At 33.4% G+C, this 19025-nt stretch overlaps 2 protein-coding genes and 1 long non-coding RNA gene across 6 annotated transcripts in view; 2 read left to right on the top strand and 1 right to left on the bottom strand.

The window, feature by feature from the left end:
• Positions 1-19025, top strand: part of LOC102804719 (ER degradation-enhancing alpha-mannosidase-like protein 1) — a 388700-nt gene that overhangs the window by 49220 nt on the left and 320455 nt on the right. Inside the window, exon 4 of one of the 4 annotated variants that reach the window (XM_085497276.1) lies at positions 10787-11058. The exons of the other annotated variants lie outside the window; for them this stretch is intronic. Coding sequence (XP_085353402.1) covers positions 10787-10838 — 52 coding nt within the window. The 3' untranslated portion in view covers positions 10839-11058. Of the gene's footprint in view, positions 1-10786; positions 11059-19025 lie in introns of those variants that run through there. 4 annotated transcript variants of the gene reach the window in all.
• LOC146748025 (uncharacterized) lies at positions 890-3496 on the top strand. Its single transcript, XR_014928919.1, has 2 exons — positions 890-1022; positions 2921-3496. It is a non-coding gene; the product is annotated as an uncharacterized LOC146748025 (long non-coding RNA).
• Positions 13920-18138, bottom strand: LOC102809457 (neuromedin-U receptor 2-like). Its single transcript, XM_006822166.2, has 2 exons — positions 18076-18138; positions 13920-16063 (listed from the first exon to the last, which is right to left on the bottom strand). The coding sequence occupies exon 2, from the start codon at positions 16019-16021 to the stop codon at positions 14936-14938; it is 1086 nt and encodes a 361-aa protein (XP_006822229.1). The 5' UTR covers positions 16022-16063; positions 18076-18138; the 3' UTR covers positions 13920-14935.

Raw genomic sequence — 19025 nt, 5'->3', positions numbered from 1 at the left:
GGACTAATTATTTTTCAAAATTATATAACATTAGTACAACAGATTCCAATTCAGTGTTGGATTCTGAGGTAACTAATTTTGTTGATAACATGGATCATAATGCTACTAGTAATCCGGATCTAGACAAAGAAATTAGTATAGCTGAAATAATCAAGGCTATCAAGAAAACAAAAGTGAATAAATCATCAGGCCCAGATTCAATTCTCAATGAGATGTTCAAATGCTATAGTCCACTATTATTAGCTTGTATAAGCAAACTTTTCAACCATATTTTAGCAAGTGGATGTTTTCCTGTACACTGGAGAACTAGTTATTTAGTACCAATTCATAAATCAGGCCATATTTGGGATGTAAATAACTACAGAGGAATTTCTAGCGCCACCTCAAAAATCTTTAATACAATTATTCATATCAGAATACAGCATTTTCTTGACAAAAACAATTTCTTTCAAGATACTCAATTCGGTTTTAGAAAAAATCATTGAACTACAGACAATGTCTATATTCTGAAATCGTTAATTAACAAATATACAAATAAAGTGGGCAAACATTATCTATATGCTTGCTTTGTGGATTTACGCAAAGCCTTCGATACTGTTTGGAGAAAAGGACTTCTTTTTGGCCCCCGCCGGATCTGCGATCCGGGCGGGCAGGGGGTATTTGGGTCATGTCTGTGCAATGTGTGTGCACATTTTCATGTTACCCGCTTTTTCTCACACATGTGTGATCCAATTCAGTTCAGAGTTGGTACAGAGACAGAAATTGATGGTGCTATTGTGCACATCAAGTTATTTTTTCGATTCTTCAAAGTTTCACTGTGTTTTTCCTTGATTTTTAACATTTTTCCTTCAAAATCAGACTTTTCCCGAAATTACCAGAGTTTAATCCGAGTTTTGATGACGCTTACGCAGTTCTCGTCTCGGTGGAAATCAGTCAATTTTGTGAGGATATTGTATCCCGGAATTGTATCTTTATTTGCGCAACGCTTCTATGGACAAAATTGTGTCTCGTCAATTTCAAAGGTAAGAAACTGTGCTTGTTATGGTATTTATACACTTTGTATTATCGTTTGCGTCTCGGGTTTTCTGATCGTGAGAAACTATTGCTAATCTGGCGAGAGTTTCGCCAGAAAAACTGCCTTTTTATTATGGTTGTAGGAACTGATTATGTATTGTGTAAATTGAAAGTTTACCTCGTGACTTAAGAGGTTTGCAGTGCTCTCACCGGGATTCAAACGTCGTGGTGGTGTCGGCGCAATGCTGCTCTGAGACGCTTGCCAGACTCTGCCTCGCTCAAAATCATTATCGCCATGCTTGATTTCCGCAACATTTACATTTGTTTATGATTTCCACAGCTATTGTTCTATGAGATGCGTCCTCGCTGTTCATAAACAGCCATAAACAAGTTTAGTTGGGTCGGCATGTACTCATTGAAAGTGTTGGTTTATTTACGTAATCCACTGATCACGCAATAGGCGAAGTTAAAAATATGTTGCTACCCAGGAGAGCTTGCCCACAACGCTAAATGTCCCAATATAAACGTACCGGTATGTTTATTTTTTCCACAGAAAAATTCCACCCGGCACATTTTTATTTGGGACGGTACGTTTATTTATTTTTCTAAATCCGATTAAAAAAATCATGCCTTTTTCTCCATGAGAAACGAAGCCAAAAGATCGCACTAAAACATCGGTAAATCTGGTCTTTCGTGTTGCTTTCACCATGAGGTCGCTGAACTGTCATATTTAAATGCTTTATGGTAATTTGAGCACATGGGCACCATCCAGCATTTTGATTGGTTGATTAACGAGTTGACCTATCTGGTCAATAAATACGCGTCGTGGGCATGGATAACATGGCGGATATTGTCTCATCGAGCGTTAACATGTAACCGAAAACATTTGCTTACGATAAAACTAAGTTGAATTTTACTTGCATTTCATAACAATTCAACGAATTTTTGTACGTTAATATAATCACTACTGAGTACTAATCAACAATTACAACACTTCGAAAACAAGTAAGCTACCGTACCGTGATCATTTGCTACCAACAAAAAAATAATGCATAATAAATATAGTGAATATTTTTTGTTGTCATGTGAACAGTTTTTTTGATTGACTGTAATTTTCCAACATTTCATGACGTCTATTGTAGCACCAAATTATGGCCTTTCATTCCTCCTTGACGTCTATTTAAACGATTATACGGCATCTTGTCGCCAGCTACGAATGTCACACTAGACGAACTTGATCGATACTGCCGACCATTCCATGCATTTTTTATCGACGCACGACGACACGCAAATCGAGAAAAGTATTGTCCTTGCAACAATTTCGCGCAATACGTCACCACTATACAGTGACTGATTTAATTTTTATTCAACATTAAAACAAACTACAGTGAGTTGTTCTATGGTCGTATGAAAATAAAATAAACTACATTAAGATACAGTAAAGTTAACCAACTAAACAGAATGCTAAATGAAGCTAAATAATATTACAAACACATATAGAATCACAATAAACTTGTACGATCACATTAGAGTCATAACTATGGAAAGAATATTTTTATATTTGGTGGAGCTGCTCATATATCATCTGCATACATTTTTGTATGTATTGTGCAGTTTTCCAGCCAGTCAGACTCGAGTAGTGATTGGTTTGCTACTTCATTACATCTTGCAGCCTTTCAAACAGTATATTGCTACACATGCATCAATTGTTGTCCATGTATATTCCTAATTGCTCAGTGAAAACTTGCAATTTCTTTCTGGCTGGTATAAATATATTAAGTAATATGTTTTCGTACTGAAAAGACAGTACACAAATATCTTTTTTAATTAAATTTAACAGCTAATGGGAGCATATATGCTACAACCTCTGCTTACTTTTGACTAAATGTTTTTTTGTTTTTTTCAGGTGCAGAGCCAGAATTTTTTTCTCGGAAAGCAAAGCCACTGAAACTGCATATATTACAAAAGCATACTATTCGCTGCATGTCTGACAATTGTATAAAGTTTTGCAGGTTGTCTTTTTTTTTTTTTGAGAAGTGCTGTCAACCAAAGCATAAATATGTGTTTCTCTGTACATAAAAGTTCAATTTCACACGATTTGTTATTATTAATGTATGATAATAAAAACTTGATAATATTTTTCTGGATTCTTGCACTTTATTTGTATCATTGTCATATGAGAAGTACTCTTGTCCTTATTTAGAGATATTGAAACTAATTCAGGGCCACAAACTACATGTAGATCTGTACATGAAGGGTGCAATCTAAGTCCCCTGTTGTTTAGTATCTATATCAATGACCTATCTGAAAGTCTAGTACAAACTGAACCTGTCAGGCTGCATGACATGTCATTTAACTGTCTACTCTTTGCGGATGACATTGTCATACTGTCAAATTCAGGTTCTGGGCTACAAGACAGTCTAAATCTCATTAATGACTACTGCAAAAAGTGGAAACTGACTGTTATTATTTTCAACAAAAAGGGGAGAAAAATTAATGATATCTTTTTTCTAGGTGATGAACAAATAGAAGTCGTATCTTCATATACATACTTAGGGATCACCTTTCAGAATAGTGGCAATTTTACAGTCCCTGTTAATAACCTTGTAAAGAAAGCACAGCGAGCACTAGGGGTCCTAAAACAAACTCTGCTATTAAACAACATTATTGCCTCACCAATTAATGCAATTAAACTATTTCGTAGTTCTGTTATGCCTATTCTACTATACGGCTATTAATTTGGGCAGCTATTAATTTTAAACCTAATATCACCCCTGAATTATTTACTCAGAAATTATTTAGTGATAGTTCAAAAATTGAATCAATCCACATCAAATTCTGCAAACAACTACTTGGTGTTCACAAAAGAGCAAGTAATATTGCTGTTAGAGCAGAGCTTGGTAGTTATCCCCTAATTACTGAAATTTGTATCCAAATGTACAAGTTTTAAAAAATAAAGAATGCAGTAATATAGTGCACTGTGCTTAACAGTCAGAGTGTACAATCAATAGTAATTCATGGGCAAACTTTGTTAGCAAACTACTTGAAATAACTCAATTAAATGAAACGGATCATAATGCTAACATTTTTAGAGTCAATCTTAAAAGAATTTACTATGAAAAAATTTGGTTGCCAACTCTATCCAAAAAGGAACATAATAAACTACGTATTTACAATAAATACTAATCAGATTATGAATTTGAACCATATCTGAATAAAATTAATAATTTAAATCACAGAGTAAGTGTAACCAAATTTAGAATTTCAGCACATAAATTACCAATTGAAAAATTAAGATACCAAAAAATACCCTCAGAGCAAAGATTTTGCACACTGTGTTCTAATCAGTCTGTTGGTGATGATGAAATGCATGCTCTTTTTGACTGCAAACTGGATGAAATTGTAAAGGCACGTAGCTACTTTTGGAATACTCTATCATTATACAATGATAATATTTTAAAATTACCAAAAGAAGATATGTTTGTGCATATTATGGGAATAAAAGACAGTTTCATTGCCAATAGTCTAGGAAAGTTTATTAACACAATTTTACAATGTAATACCTAATAGTTGTTAGTGTTATCTGTTTTAACATTTTATTGTATTTTTTAGATCTGTATTTCTTGTTGTTGTGTTGTTGTTTTTGATTATTGACCATGGTTAATGTATTCCCAATTCATTAATTTGAGTCAAATAAAATATCCTATACTATACTATATGATATTATCATACCTCATAGCCCTATCAGTCAATCAGATTCAAGCATTTTGCGGTCAATATATATGTATATTGACTTCTCAGATATCAAAGTCATAATATTAGGCTTGTGCAGATATTATGGTTAATCTAAGAAATGCTGATTCACCATTGAGGTTTACCGACGTTTTTATCAGAGAATTTCTTTTAATTTATCAGCAGGTCAAATAACTGTAACATTATCTGCTCAACAAGGTACATTGTATCTAACATTACTTTGGACACGTTAGGTTCTATGTGAATACTTGTAACCGGGAGTTAATCATCTAACAACAAGACTACATTGGTCGGTCGGTCCCACCGTAGTTGCTGCATCGTGTACATAGTTAGCGCAGATAACTTGAATATTATACAGTATCAATGGATTTGTTGATGTTGTAATTTTATTTTATTTGATTCTCAATGTGTATCTTGCATACATCTGGGTTCCATTAGGTTGTTCATTTAACTGGGAATGTGTTATCTATTTTGTTTTATTTAGGTCCAGGTGGCTGCACTGTGCTGTTTTTGTCTTCGTGCATATGCGTCATGTGTAAATGTTGCGGTTCTGAAATGTCAAAAAGCCACCCATAGCAAGTTGATACCTACACAAATTTTAATTGTAATTGAAGGTATTGGACTGTCACTTGTGTACAGCACTTAATTGCCTATAAGCTTCACTACATGTTGAATTTTACACCAAGCATCCCTATAAAAAGATGTTTAATAACAAAGTTTATTATGTGTAGAGAGCATGAAACCTGTTCACCTCGAACCACGCCACACAGCGTGGCCAGTTATTGGGGCAATGTATCTGGTTTCCCTAGGATGGTGCAGCATTATAAGTGAATAAGTACTGAGAAATAATTTTAAACTCATTGTAGCTGTTGACATAGAAAGTAAAGCAAGTAAATAACACCAAGCAAACAGCATGGTAAATACTATGTTAAATCAAACTATGTACTACATGTGTGCCACGAACCGATGCTTGCACTGCCAGTTTATGTCATCCAATGCTGTACATAGTTTGATTTGACATAGTGGTATCCTCTCTTACATTCAGTGCTATTTAATAATAATAACTTATTACATCTTTTTCATGCTTGTGGTAATAATTTATTAAGAGATAACAGTCCAAATTGTCAATGAAACAAATTTTGCGATGTGTGAATGTTGCATTCAATGACAGAATTCTGTTTTCTGTGTCCAATGTACAAAAAGAAAGATATTTGAATGTGATGTACAGTGGTAATCATTAGAATCAGTATAATCACGAATATAATCAGTGACTAAAGAAATATTAAATATGATTAGATTAACCGAATTTAATTTTCTGTGCATGTACCTGTACTGTCAGTTGTAATTAACAAATATTGAAGAGAAATGCCTTAATTTCCTGTGGGGACTATATGTAATTTGTCACAGTTGTTAAATACTTCCTGTAAAAACACTGCTAAAATGTTGGAATTGCCCCGGTGATTAAAATTTCGAACGGAGTTAAGACCACGCTGCCATTATAAAAATGAGACGCGTTTTATGAGCTGTCATTATGAAGCTTATCAAGTGGAACACACTGTCGCCAAAATAGTATTTTACGATTTCATTTTTAGAACTTCCATATCATTCTTCAAACTTATAGTATGCATGTTGACCTGATGTTTCTTTTAGATAATATCTATATGTGTGTAATTATTTCATTCCATTCTTTGCTCAGTAGTGATAACATTCATATTTTGTGTTTCTTTCTAAATTTCTTCTGACAATTTTCTGACAAATCTATTTTTATAAAATATATTACTGCACTATTATTTTATACAATTCATGCTATAATTATATGCAGGACATTAAAATTAATGCAGTGCATGTATTGGCTAGTATTTTCCTTGCTGTACTACTACTAGTTGTTTTCCACCTAAATTTCAGCCAGTATTTTTCATCCAACATGTTTATAGATATATTATTACATTATACTCACTTTTGCCCTGCAAAGAAAAGATCGAGCATCGTTAGTTTGTATTCATTCATCTAGATTCCCAGTAGGCAAGGTTGTGATAATTATGCTATGTTTATGTAAAAAGCATTCATGCTTTTATAAAATTTACTGTAAGGATACCAACTGACATTAAAACTTTTATAATTTAGATATCAAACCATTTTAGGACTTCATGTTGGCATTTTGTGATTCCAGAACAAAATATACAAGGCTAAAAAAAACAGATAAAATATATCCTGGCTGTGTTCTTGACAGTCATCAAGTCAGACATCATATATACCGGTAAGCAGGATTCAGAAAAAAATCATCGCACAACAAACCAAATATTTGTACTTAAAACAATAATTGAAAAATATCTTAAAAAGAATAACAAATTCTATTGTTGCTTTGTAGATTTTCAAAAAGCTTTTGATAATGTATGGAGAAATGGGCTATTTTATAAACTTTTAAAAGCTGGTATTAATGGTAAACTATATTTAGTTATAAAAAACATGTATCTTCAGACATACGCAACCATAAAATCAGGACACAAAATCACTTGTATGTTCGAAATTAAAAAAGGAGTAAAACAGGGCTGTGTGATGAGTCCAACGCTTTTCAATCTTTTCATAAATGATTTAAGTACATCATTCAATTCCAGTCATGAACAACTCAATCCAGCCATACTGAATGATAAAACTGTATCATCATTATTATATGCAGATGATTTAGTTCTTATGTCTCAAACAGCACCCGGTTTGCAAAATTTAATAAATATTTTGGAGACATATTGTTCTGAATGAAACCTAGAAATAAATTTATCTAAAACAAAAATCTTAATTTTTAGGAATAAATCATTAAAAACATCTGAATACTTCTATTACAAAAATACAATTATTTGCTGTGTGACAAGTTATACTTATCTTGGGATAATAATCTCATCATCTGGAAATTTTATAGAAGCAAAGAAAACATTAGCAGAGAAAGCATGCAAAGCTATGTTTATACTGAACAAAACATTGGAAGGGAACACTGACATCAAACTCTTTCTGAAATTATTTCATTCAAACATTAAACCCATTTTACTCTATGGTGCAGATGTCTGGGGATCAGACATTTTAGATTTTGGAAAATGGGAGAAATGTCCAATTGAGAAAACCCACTTAAAATTTTGTAAGAGAACACTTTGTTTAAACAGATATACAAGCAACGCAGCATGTAGGAGCGAAATAGGCGAACTACCACTATTAATAGAAATTAAAAAAATGCTAATAAAATACTGGTTAAGACTAAAAGATATGCCAGTGGATAACCTTGCAAAACAAGCATACTATGAACAACGAAAATCACAGCAACATACATGGTTATCATCAGTAAATAAAATATTAAAAGATATTTATTACACATCATTAATAAATTTTAGGTATTCCAAAAAGAAACAGGTATTCCAAAAAGAAACATTCATAAGATTATAAATAACATTGAAGCAAATATAAAACAAAAATATGTAAACTAGTGGAAATCACAAATCTCAAATGATAATAGTAAACTTAGAACATTTGCAAAAATCAAATTTAAATACTCTTTTGAGCCGTATTTGACACTACAAAACATTAACCATAGAAATGCATTACTAAAATTGAGAACAAGCACACACAAACTTGAAATTGAAAAGGGCAGGTACACACACCCTAAAACACCAGTAAATGAAAGAAAATGCAAACAGTGCAACATGAATGTGATTGAGGATGAATTTCACTTTCTCATGATCTGTCCAAAATATGGAAACTTGCGCCAACAACTTATGTCTGAATTTAATTTTCTATCACATGATGCACACAATACATTCATTCGATTGCTCAGTGCAGATGATTGTGAAATTATAAAAAAGGTTTCACAGTTTATTTACAAAACCTTTCAAGAAAGAATAGATAGTTGATAGCTTTGAATTATTATTAGTCTTAGTTTTATTATTATTAAACTTATTAGTATTAGTAAAAAATTTAACACATTACATTTTACTTTTATACTTAACATTATAATATTTTCTCTTTCTTTATTATTTCATTATTATTATACTTTTATTGCTACTGTACTGATAGAAATACTGTATTTCTAAAGATGCAATAAATATTATTATTATATACAGTGATAGTTTGAATTGAGAAATCCTGATTTCAATGTGAGCTATATAAAAACTAACAGACTGAAGAAGTATATTATGAGGTTTATTAGGAGGATACCAGAAAGTGATCGAACAGAAAGACAGTTGAGCAGCATTACAACCATCATGTAGTGGAGTTGATGCAACCAATTACTATGACCATATTTTCATAACAATTTTCCCAACCTATTGGTTTACCGTGTGCAGGCACCCGTAACTAAGTAAAGTGGTGAAAGTAATGGTACTTCAAACATGTCCACCATATTTAGAATTCACATATCAATTCACATACATTGTAAGGTGGAATGCACTCTGTACAACACCACAAAGTAATACATGTATAAGTACCGGTAATACATCATATATTACCACTTGACATGTGAATTTGAATACACATAAACTACTGTACTAGTATTAAGGTTTCACTGAGTGATGAATTAGTGTCATTAATTTTAATAATGTTAACATATCCCATAGTTTATTTACATTGCTATGATTATAATGCTGCTATTGATGTGAATGTGTATTGTTTTATTTTACTCTCACCCTTATGTTGGTTAGACTATATTAGAGTGCAGTATGTTACTGTGAAGAGGTACTATTTCACTCTCACCCTTATGTTGGTTAGACTATATTAGAGTGCAGTATGTTACTGTGAAGAGGTACTATTTCACTCTCACCCTTATGTTGGTTAGACTATATTAGAGTGTAGTATGTTACTGTGAAGAGGTACTATTTCACTCTCACCCTTATGTTGGTTAGACTATGTTAGAGTTCAGTATGTTACTGTGAAGAGGTACTATTTCACTCTCACCCTTATGTTGGTTAGACTATATTAGAGTGTAGTATGTTACTGTGAAGAGGTACTATTTCACTCTCACCCTTATGTTGGTTAGACTATATTAGAGTGCAGTATGTTACTGTGAAGAGGTACTATTTCACTCTCACCCTTATGTTGGTTAGACTATATTAGAGTGTAGTATGTTACTGTGAAGAGGTACTATTTCACTCTCACCCTTATGTTGGTTAGACTATGTTAGTGCAGTATGTTACTGTGAAGAGGTACTATTTCACTCTCACCCTTATGTTGGTTAGACTATGTTCGAGTGCAGTATGTTACTGTTAAGAGGTACTATTTCACTCTCACCCTTATGTTGGTTAGACTATGTTAGAGTGCAGTATGTTACTGTAAAGAGGTACTATTTCACTCTCACCCTTATGTTGGTTAGACTATGTTAGAGTGCAGTATGTTACTGTAAAGAGGTACTATTTCACTCTCACCCTTATGTTGGTTAGACTATGTTAGAGTGCAGTATGTTACTGTGAAGAGGTACTATTTCACTCTCACCCTTATGTTGGTTAGACTATATTAGAGTGCAGTATGTTACTGTAAAGAGGTACTATTTCACTCTCACCCTTATGTTGGTTAGACTATGTTAGAGTGCAGTATGTTACTGTGAAGAGGTACTATTTCACTCTCACCCTTATGTTGGTTAGACTATGTTAGAGTGTAGTATGTTACTGTGAAGAGGTACTATTTCACTCTCACCCTTATGTTGGTGAGACTATGTTAGAGTGTAGTATGTTACTGTGAAGAGGTACTATTTCACTCTCACCCTTATGTTGGTTAGACTATGTTAGAGTTCAGTATGTTACTGTGAAGACGTACTATTTCACTCTCACCCTTATGTTGGTTAGACTATATTAGAGTGCAGTATGTTACTGTGAAGAGGTACTATTTCACTCTCACCCTTATGTTGGTTAGACTATGTTAGAGTGTAGTATGTTACTGTGAAGAGGTACTCACCCAAAATGATGGACATAGTTTCCATATATGATCTAAACATATTAAATTTTATGTTTGTATTATTTCTTGAATAGCGTTGTTCTATTTTATCCAGACAGAAACTTTACAACAAACCACATAAGAGCTGCAATGTAGTACAAGACTGATGTAATAGAAGTGATCAAAACTCAGAGAATGTGCATAGACAGCATAACATTGTCTTTACTTTAATTGTGACAGCTATTTCTGTAATAATAGCTGGATAATCTAAAATTGATTGTGATGTTATATTTGGGGGCCACTTTTAATTTCAGATAAATTGACAAGAGTGTTAAATTCACAAATGACAGACAAATTGGATGGAAGACTGATAAATGTGCATGGTGTCAGAATCCATATTGTCATACATATTTTTTAAAAAGTCTGAAATTCATGATTGCACCATAATTATTGACTAATGTTCGCCTGTCTACTCTTTAAAGATAATTGTACATCAAATATGTGACAGTGAATTCCATTCTGTCACTTATATTTTTCATCTTTTTATATTGCTACTCTTCCCATTGTGTTTGATTACTCGTGATCACATGTTACCATGACAACTTAGAATATTTGATTTCTGTATTTCATGATTTGATGATATTACCTATGTAATGATTGATACATGTATAACGGAAACTTATCCCTGCTATTATCATTTTGGTATTATTTGCCCATTATTAATTCAGCTAACAACCAGGAAGTTTATTATTAGTGTGACATCTATTGGTTCATAGGTTCATAGAACTTGAATTTCACAGAGACATCAAGTTCAATTACATTGATGCCAATTGAGTTTGCATTGGTACATGGGCCCATTGAGTTTACATTGGTACATGTACCCATTGAGTTTGCATTGGTACATGTACCCATTGAGTTTACACTGGTATGTGTACCCATTGAGTTTACATTGGTACATGTACCCATTGAGTTTGCATTGGTACATGTACCCATTGAGTTTACACTGGTATGTGTACCCATTGAGTTTACATTGGTACATGTACCCATTGAGTTTGCATTGGTACATGTACCCATTGAGTTTACACTGGTATGTGTACCCATTGAGTTTACATTGGTATATGTACCCATTGAGTTTGCATTGGTATGTGTACCCATTGAGTTTACATGGTTACACATACCCATTGAGTTTACATTGGTACATGTACCCATTGAGTTTACATTGGTACATGTACCCATTGAGTTTACATTGGTGTGTGTACCCATTAAGTTTACATTGGTACAAAAAAATGTATGTGTACCCATTGAGTTTACATTGGTACACATACCCATTGAGTTTACATTGGTACACATACCCATTGAGTTTACATTGGTACATGTACCCATTGAGTTTACATTGGTACATGTACCCATTGAGTTTACATTGGTACATGTACCCATTAAGTTTACACTGGTATGCGTACCCATTGAGTTTGCATTGGTATGTGTACCCATTGAGTTTACATTGGTACATGTACCCATTGAGTTTACATGGGTACATGTACCATTGAGTTTGCATTGGTACATGTACCTATTGAGTTTGCATTGGTACATGTACCCATTAAGTTTACACTGGTATGCGTACCCATTGAGTTTGCATGGTTACACGTACCCATTGAGTTTACATTGGTACATGTACCCATTGAGTTTACATTGGTACATGTACCCATTGAGTTTACATGGTTACACATACCCATTGCGTTTACATTGGTACATATACCTATTGAGTTTACATTGGTATGTGTACCCATTAAGTTTACATTGGTATGTGTACCCATTGGGTTTACATTGGTACACATACCCATTGAGTTTACATTGGTACACGTACCCATTGAGTTTACATTGGTACACGTACCCATTGAGTTTACATGGTTACACGTACCCATTGAGTTTACATTGGTACACATACCCATTGAGTTTACATTGGTATATGTACCCATTGAGTTTACATTGGTATGTGTACCCATTAAGTTTACATTGGTATGTGTACCCATTGAGTTTACATTGGTACACATACCCATTGAGTTTACATTGGTACACATACCCATTGAGTTTACATTGGTACACGTACCCATTGAGTTTACATTGGTACATGTACCCATTGAGTTTGCTTTACTGCCCTTCGACATTCCGTGTGTTATTTCAATAATGCCAAGACAATCTTCTAAACTCTGAAGTTCAAGCTCTGGGTACTCATATAAAGTTGCATGTAAGGCAAGTGCTAGATATATGGCCTGTGCATTTTACACATATTTTGTAATTTTAGTGCATGTGGGATAGTTACATGTAGATCAGGTTGCATAAGTAGGTGGGTTTTGTGAATAGTGGAATCTGATCATGGTTCGATCCCATCAATTCTATCCCACAATTCACGTTGATTTGGATTTGCCATATGGTCTGTATGCCAATGACTTTATGCAAATCAAATGCAAATTTTATGTAAATTAGATATCCTCACTTTCTGATTGATGGATATTTTATCACATAATTTTATTATGCTTATCTGTGCTGTATTCTCCGTCATTTGTATTGAATGAAGGTGGCAGTTCCAATTGTGCAACATTGTCACAATAAGTGCCCTCGATATCTCTGATATAATGTTTGAATAATTCAGAATTTAATTGCATTCCACTAGTTTTGTTATGTAAATGTCAACTTCATCCTGAGTGTTATTCTGGATGTCATTGCTAGTGATGACTTCTATTACCTTGACCAGAATGATGCAGAGAGAAGTGGAGGACTATTGTTAACTAAATTATCTGTTGTAGAATGAATAACTATTATTTTACATCGATGAAGGAAAAAAAAGTAAATCAAATGACAATGAAACCATGTATGTTAAATTGATAAGTTCCCATCATCAAATGCTGATTAATTGTACTAGATTATAATGCAAGGAATTAACTGCTTCCTGTCTGCAGGATCACATTCAATTGGTATAATAATATCCACTTTCAGGATTTCAGAGTTCTCCTAAATTCTATAGTGAAAAGTTATAAAACCTGATTATAATCACATTGGTTTACATTGAAAAATTATTATAGCTTTTTTACCTATCAGGCATAAATATGGTCAAGAATTATCTTTCATTGTAACCAATCATCTTTCATCTCTGAAGTATACATATGTGGATAGAATGACACACAGTGAAATGGAAGTGAAACAAAATCTTGCATGCAATGATAAAGTATTCATTGAAGTATATCAACAGATTATTTTTACAATATATTAAATCATTTTTATTCAGTAATATTTGATCAATATACATTTTATTGTGGTAAGACAAACAAATACTGAGGTTATAATAAATATTCAGCCACTGAGGACAGTGGATAATGCATATACAAGTTAAATGTAGACATGCTATGTCTGCAATAAGTTCAATAAAAATGATAGAAAGATAGACCTGATGTGATAAGAGTTGAATTATTTATTAGCTTAATAAAATTATAATAGCAACTTGAAAGCAGAAGACAGATAAATACCTTTCCTACAATTACAGTTACTAGTTGTTTCTTTAATAGACATGTGAATTGTGTAATTATTTATATTTTTATTTTTAAGTCAACATTAGATTCCATAATTCAATGATTTGTTTGATAGAGATGGGTTCAGTATGCAGTATATAATTTCATGGGCAGGTCATTATTACGTATTTTGAGCTAATGTGACACCTACCAATTTAGCTATTTTTTCCAACAAAGTCAAATTACAGATTTATGAAGTCAGATTTTTTGACTTCTATATATTAAGGGAAAGGTTACTCAGGTTGCTAAGCAATGAAAGTACTAGAGGGTATATCGTTTTATAATAAATATAAATACTATTTGATCTTATAACCCTGAGCAAGGTATGGTAAAATGTACTTTTACTCACTGAATAGGTAATACTGTATTTGGACAACACTCACAACAAATCACTCAAACTGTTACTCACTGAATAGGTAATACTGTATTTGGACAACACTCACAACAAATCACTCAAACTGTTACTCACTGAATAGGTAATACTGTATTTGGACAACACTCACAACAAATCACTCAAACTGCATAAATTCTTTGCATTGTTTCTTAAATTTTGATCTAGCTTGATAAAGTAAAATTTAGTTACATTTGAAAAATGTTTGCATTTCACATTTCCAGTTGTAATCTTCACACAGTATCACACTCCTGAATGGAAATGTAAGTAATGTACTTTATAATTGCTATAATACATGGCAAAGTCTTGGTCAAAGCCAAGTTCCGTTTTTCATCTTTCCATTTGTAATCTTAATTCTGTGACCAGCTAGACGTTCAGTAGAATATGTTGAAGAATGCGATAAGCTTCCTCTTCTCGGCTTTGGCACGCTACCAATGCACTTGTAACAGAAGAATGCTTCTAAAAATGCCAAACGGTACTTTGAACTGAATGTTTTGTAGATTATTGGGTTGATGGCTGAGTTCAAAAAAAGCAGCATAATTGTAATAGTGATCAGTGTCTGGTAATTTTGAAAAGAAATTGGCATTGGTTTGCCAAAAATTATAAGGAGTTCAAAGAATGTTTTAATTTGGAATGGAAGTACACATCCAAAAAAAATAAAAGTAGCAATTATCAATACTGTTATAACTTGTCTTTTTTCACGTTTTGCTATCAATTCTAAATTCTTTGTAGTCGTGTTAGTTTCTCGTTTGTGCATTTGTCGAACAATCAGCATATAAAGTATGATGACAGTCAGCATGGACAACATGAACGGTCCCATTTGTAGTATAAGTGCTACTATTACTAATGTTGTACTGTCTGGTATTACACATACTAAACTGCTAGGAATGCTAAATACTGGTGCAATTAACCAGGTCAGTATGATGATCCATATAGCCTGCTTCTTTGTATTCATTCTCTTGGCTTTCATTGGATGACATACAGCAATGTAGCGATCTGTTGCAACAAGTGCAATTGTAAAGACGGAAGCATTCATGGGTAAAACCAAAATGGCATTAACAGCGATACACGCTGCTGTTGGGTTCTTCACCTCAATCATAAGATACAAAATGAGGATGTTATATGTCGTCATAGCGATTAAAAACAGTATATCAGCAACGCTGAGATTCAGTAAGTAAACATTGGTGACTGTTCGCATTCGTGGTATTTTTGCGATCACATACAGATAAGAAAGATTGGCAATTATTCCAAAAACTGCAATTCCCAGCGTAATATTGTTTATTAAATTCTGAAGGTCAGAATCAACAATTGGTGGCAGTAGACCAAATCCAGAACTGTTATCTTGTGTTAAGTTCACATCATTACTGGGTAGACCATGCAGCAATGAGTTGTCCATTATATCTTTAACTCATATTGCAACTAAATATCACTTCAGTTTCTGCAAAGAAACAAAAAAAAAATGAAATGGACTGCACTTAAATATTCAAATAACACTTTGATAATAATGTAATATATCTTCATAACTGTATACCCCAAAGAATCCTACTTTGGTGTGTCAAGAAAACAGTTCCATTAGATCAAGTGACCTAAGGCATATGTACACAACTGTGGACCCTTTAGATTTTCCAATGCAATGAAATGCAACCGCAATATTGTAATAGCAATAGTAGTCATGTTTATTTTTTCAGATTCTGTCAATGTTTTATGACAAATAAATAATAATAACAAGCCCATATGCTGATTGATAATCTGCTCTGCTCAAAAAACAACATTTTTTTTAGGTGTTGCCATGGTAATGGCAGGACAGAAATTTGTTTGTCAAAATTTGTTTACCCACACTTGAGTTGAATAGAATATCCTTGGTTTTAGGAGAAGATACATTTGGCACAAAGGTATTCAAAAATCACTTTTTGGCTGATGCCGTGGCAACACTGGAACAGGAATTCTGGACTTTACCCCATATCTAGAGTGTGACCTGCCTGCCAAGTTTGATTGAAGTGAGCCCAGCCAAAAAAATCACAGAATAGTTAATACATGACGACGACCCACATGTTTGCTGTAAAGTTGACAAGTGTTGAAGAAAAAGGCATCTTTCTAACTTTCAAGTGCTGTGTTCTCGTGTGTCCCACTGTACATTACTATGATGTCAAATCCCTTAAGATAGTATTCACTCTGCCAACATGAATAACTGGTTTATGTTCATGATTGGAGTTTAGACCAAACCATTTGTGTAGGGGTTGATAGGATTGTTATGTGAGGGGCTTCATTTTCTTTCCTCTCTCAGTTATTGGTTCCTTAGTAAGAGGATCAAGTTCAGCAATTATAGTTAAGCAGTTTACTATTAAAATCAGTCTGAGCTTGAAGTGTAAGACCACTATCAGGATTAAAATGCTTGCATGGACATTTCTAATCTCCTTTAGAATCTTTCTGGTATAATTAAAGTTGCATTTATAGAATACTGATTATTGTACCAAATACATATCTTGAGGACAGGTTTTATTTTTTATAATTTTCAGGAATAATTGTGAAATTTTGTTACAGTGAATAATTTTGTAGGCATGCAGGAAGTACTTTATATTACATGAAATTCACTGCTGTTCAAAATGTTCAAAAAATTAAGTTAAATTTACCAAACAACTAATTATAAATGATATCAGTACCTTTAATTTACCCATCAATACCTGAGTCTGTAATCTTTTTACGTAGAATTTTAAAGAATTGAGCCATCCCAGTCCTAACACAAGTTTTGCATTTCCTTATTAAATGCCGAAAACAATGATGCTGATCCTGTTGGTGATCTGAAACTTTATTATTGTTGAATTAATGACAATTATATTAGTTAAATTGAATTGTTTCGAAATTTAATTGTATTTATATTTTAAATGATTTGACAATTATATTTATAACAATTGTAACTACCGGTACTTCTCAATCATGTTTTTTTTTACATATTTTTTATCTTTGTGACATGATTTATTATTCTTTATCTTGTTGATGGATCATAATGTTTTATTTTCATCATCTGACATTTACAGAGTTTATACTTAGGGCTATTCCCTCAAATCAATCAAAGAAAATACAACATTTGCATCATAATATGATAATATTGGACATGGACAGTCTACAAGTAGTTTTAAGATTAAACAGAAACTTCCATTAAGGCCAAGAACTTTATTATTACTGTAGTAAGAATGTGAAATTATTAGCTGAGTACACAAATTAATAGATATAAATAATAATAATAATAATTTGTAATAATTTGAAAAAAAATATCAAAGTTATTAAAGATTCCCAACATTTATTAAGTTTACTTTCTTAAAAATTAAGTCGAATCAAATTAAGTCAAGTCAAATTAAAAATAGGCCCTGCCAAATTGGAATCGAGTAAGTCGCATTCCACAGACCAGTCTCGCTCGTGAGTGGTAGAAATCGCATCCGAACTGCAACTCACCTCAAGCTACATTTCTTGTAGTTTACTTTAAAGACGCAAGGTGGCGTTGCCCCAATGTCAAAGGTCAATGAGTGAAATATAGCCAAAAGTGCCCGTGTCTCCTTGTCTGTCCACACATCAAACTCGCCATCCGAAGCTGCCATATTCACCAAAAAAAACAGTGACAAATTGTAGAAAACACAGCGTCCCTGGTTCTTTTATTGGGGGAAAACAGTGAAATTACAGCGTCCCTGGTTCTTTTATTGGGGGAAAACTGTGAAAACACAGCGTCCCTGGTTCTTTTATTGGGGGAAAACTGTGAAAACACAGCGTCCCTGGTTCTTTTATTGGGGGAAAACTGTGAAAACACAGCGTCCCTGGTTCTTTTATTGGGGGAAAACTGTGAAAACACAGCGTCCCTGGTTCTTTTATTGGGGGAAAACTGTGAAAACACAGCGTCCCTGGTTCTTTTATTGGGGGAAAACTGTGAAAACACAGCGTCCCTGGTTCTTTTATTGGGGGAAAACTGTGAAAACACAGCGTCCCTGGTTCTTTTATTGGGGGAAAACTGTGAAAACACAGCGTCCCTGGTTCTTTTATTGGGGGAAAACTGTGAAATTAACATATTACTAGATGACTCATGACCGGATCAGTATGCAAACCAAGCCGGCTTTAAGCTACATTTGTGTTCATACTGGAATCGTGAGTCACCTGAACCACATCGAAACCACCTCCCCGAAGTGGTTTGTGATTTAGCCGGCTTTGACTGTTCATACTAGGCCACATGAATCCCGCTTTGACGATTGATTGATATAAGAGTTTGCAGTATACATGTTTGAGAATACATGTCTCGTCATGACGACAAAAGTGACATATTAGATACAGCAAAGTCAAATAAAATGTATATGCAACAATACATATCCCACAATGCTACTGTGTTACATTTATAGGATTGCCAGCTAATCCTTCAC

Source organism: Saccoglossus kowalevskii, chromosome 3 (genome assembly GCF_978046115.1).
Source record: "Saccoglossus kowalevskii chromosome 3, keSacKowa6.1, whole genome shotgun sequence".
NCBI classification, from domain to species: Eukaryota; Metazoa; Hemichordata; class Enteropneusta; family Harrimaniidae; genus Saccoglossus; species Saccoglossus kowalevskii.
This window is presented reverse-complemented; position numbering and strand designations above follow the sequence as displayed.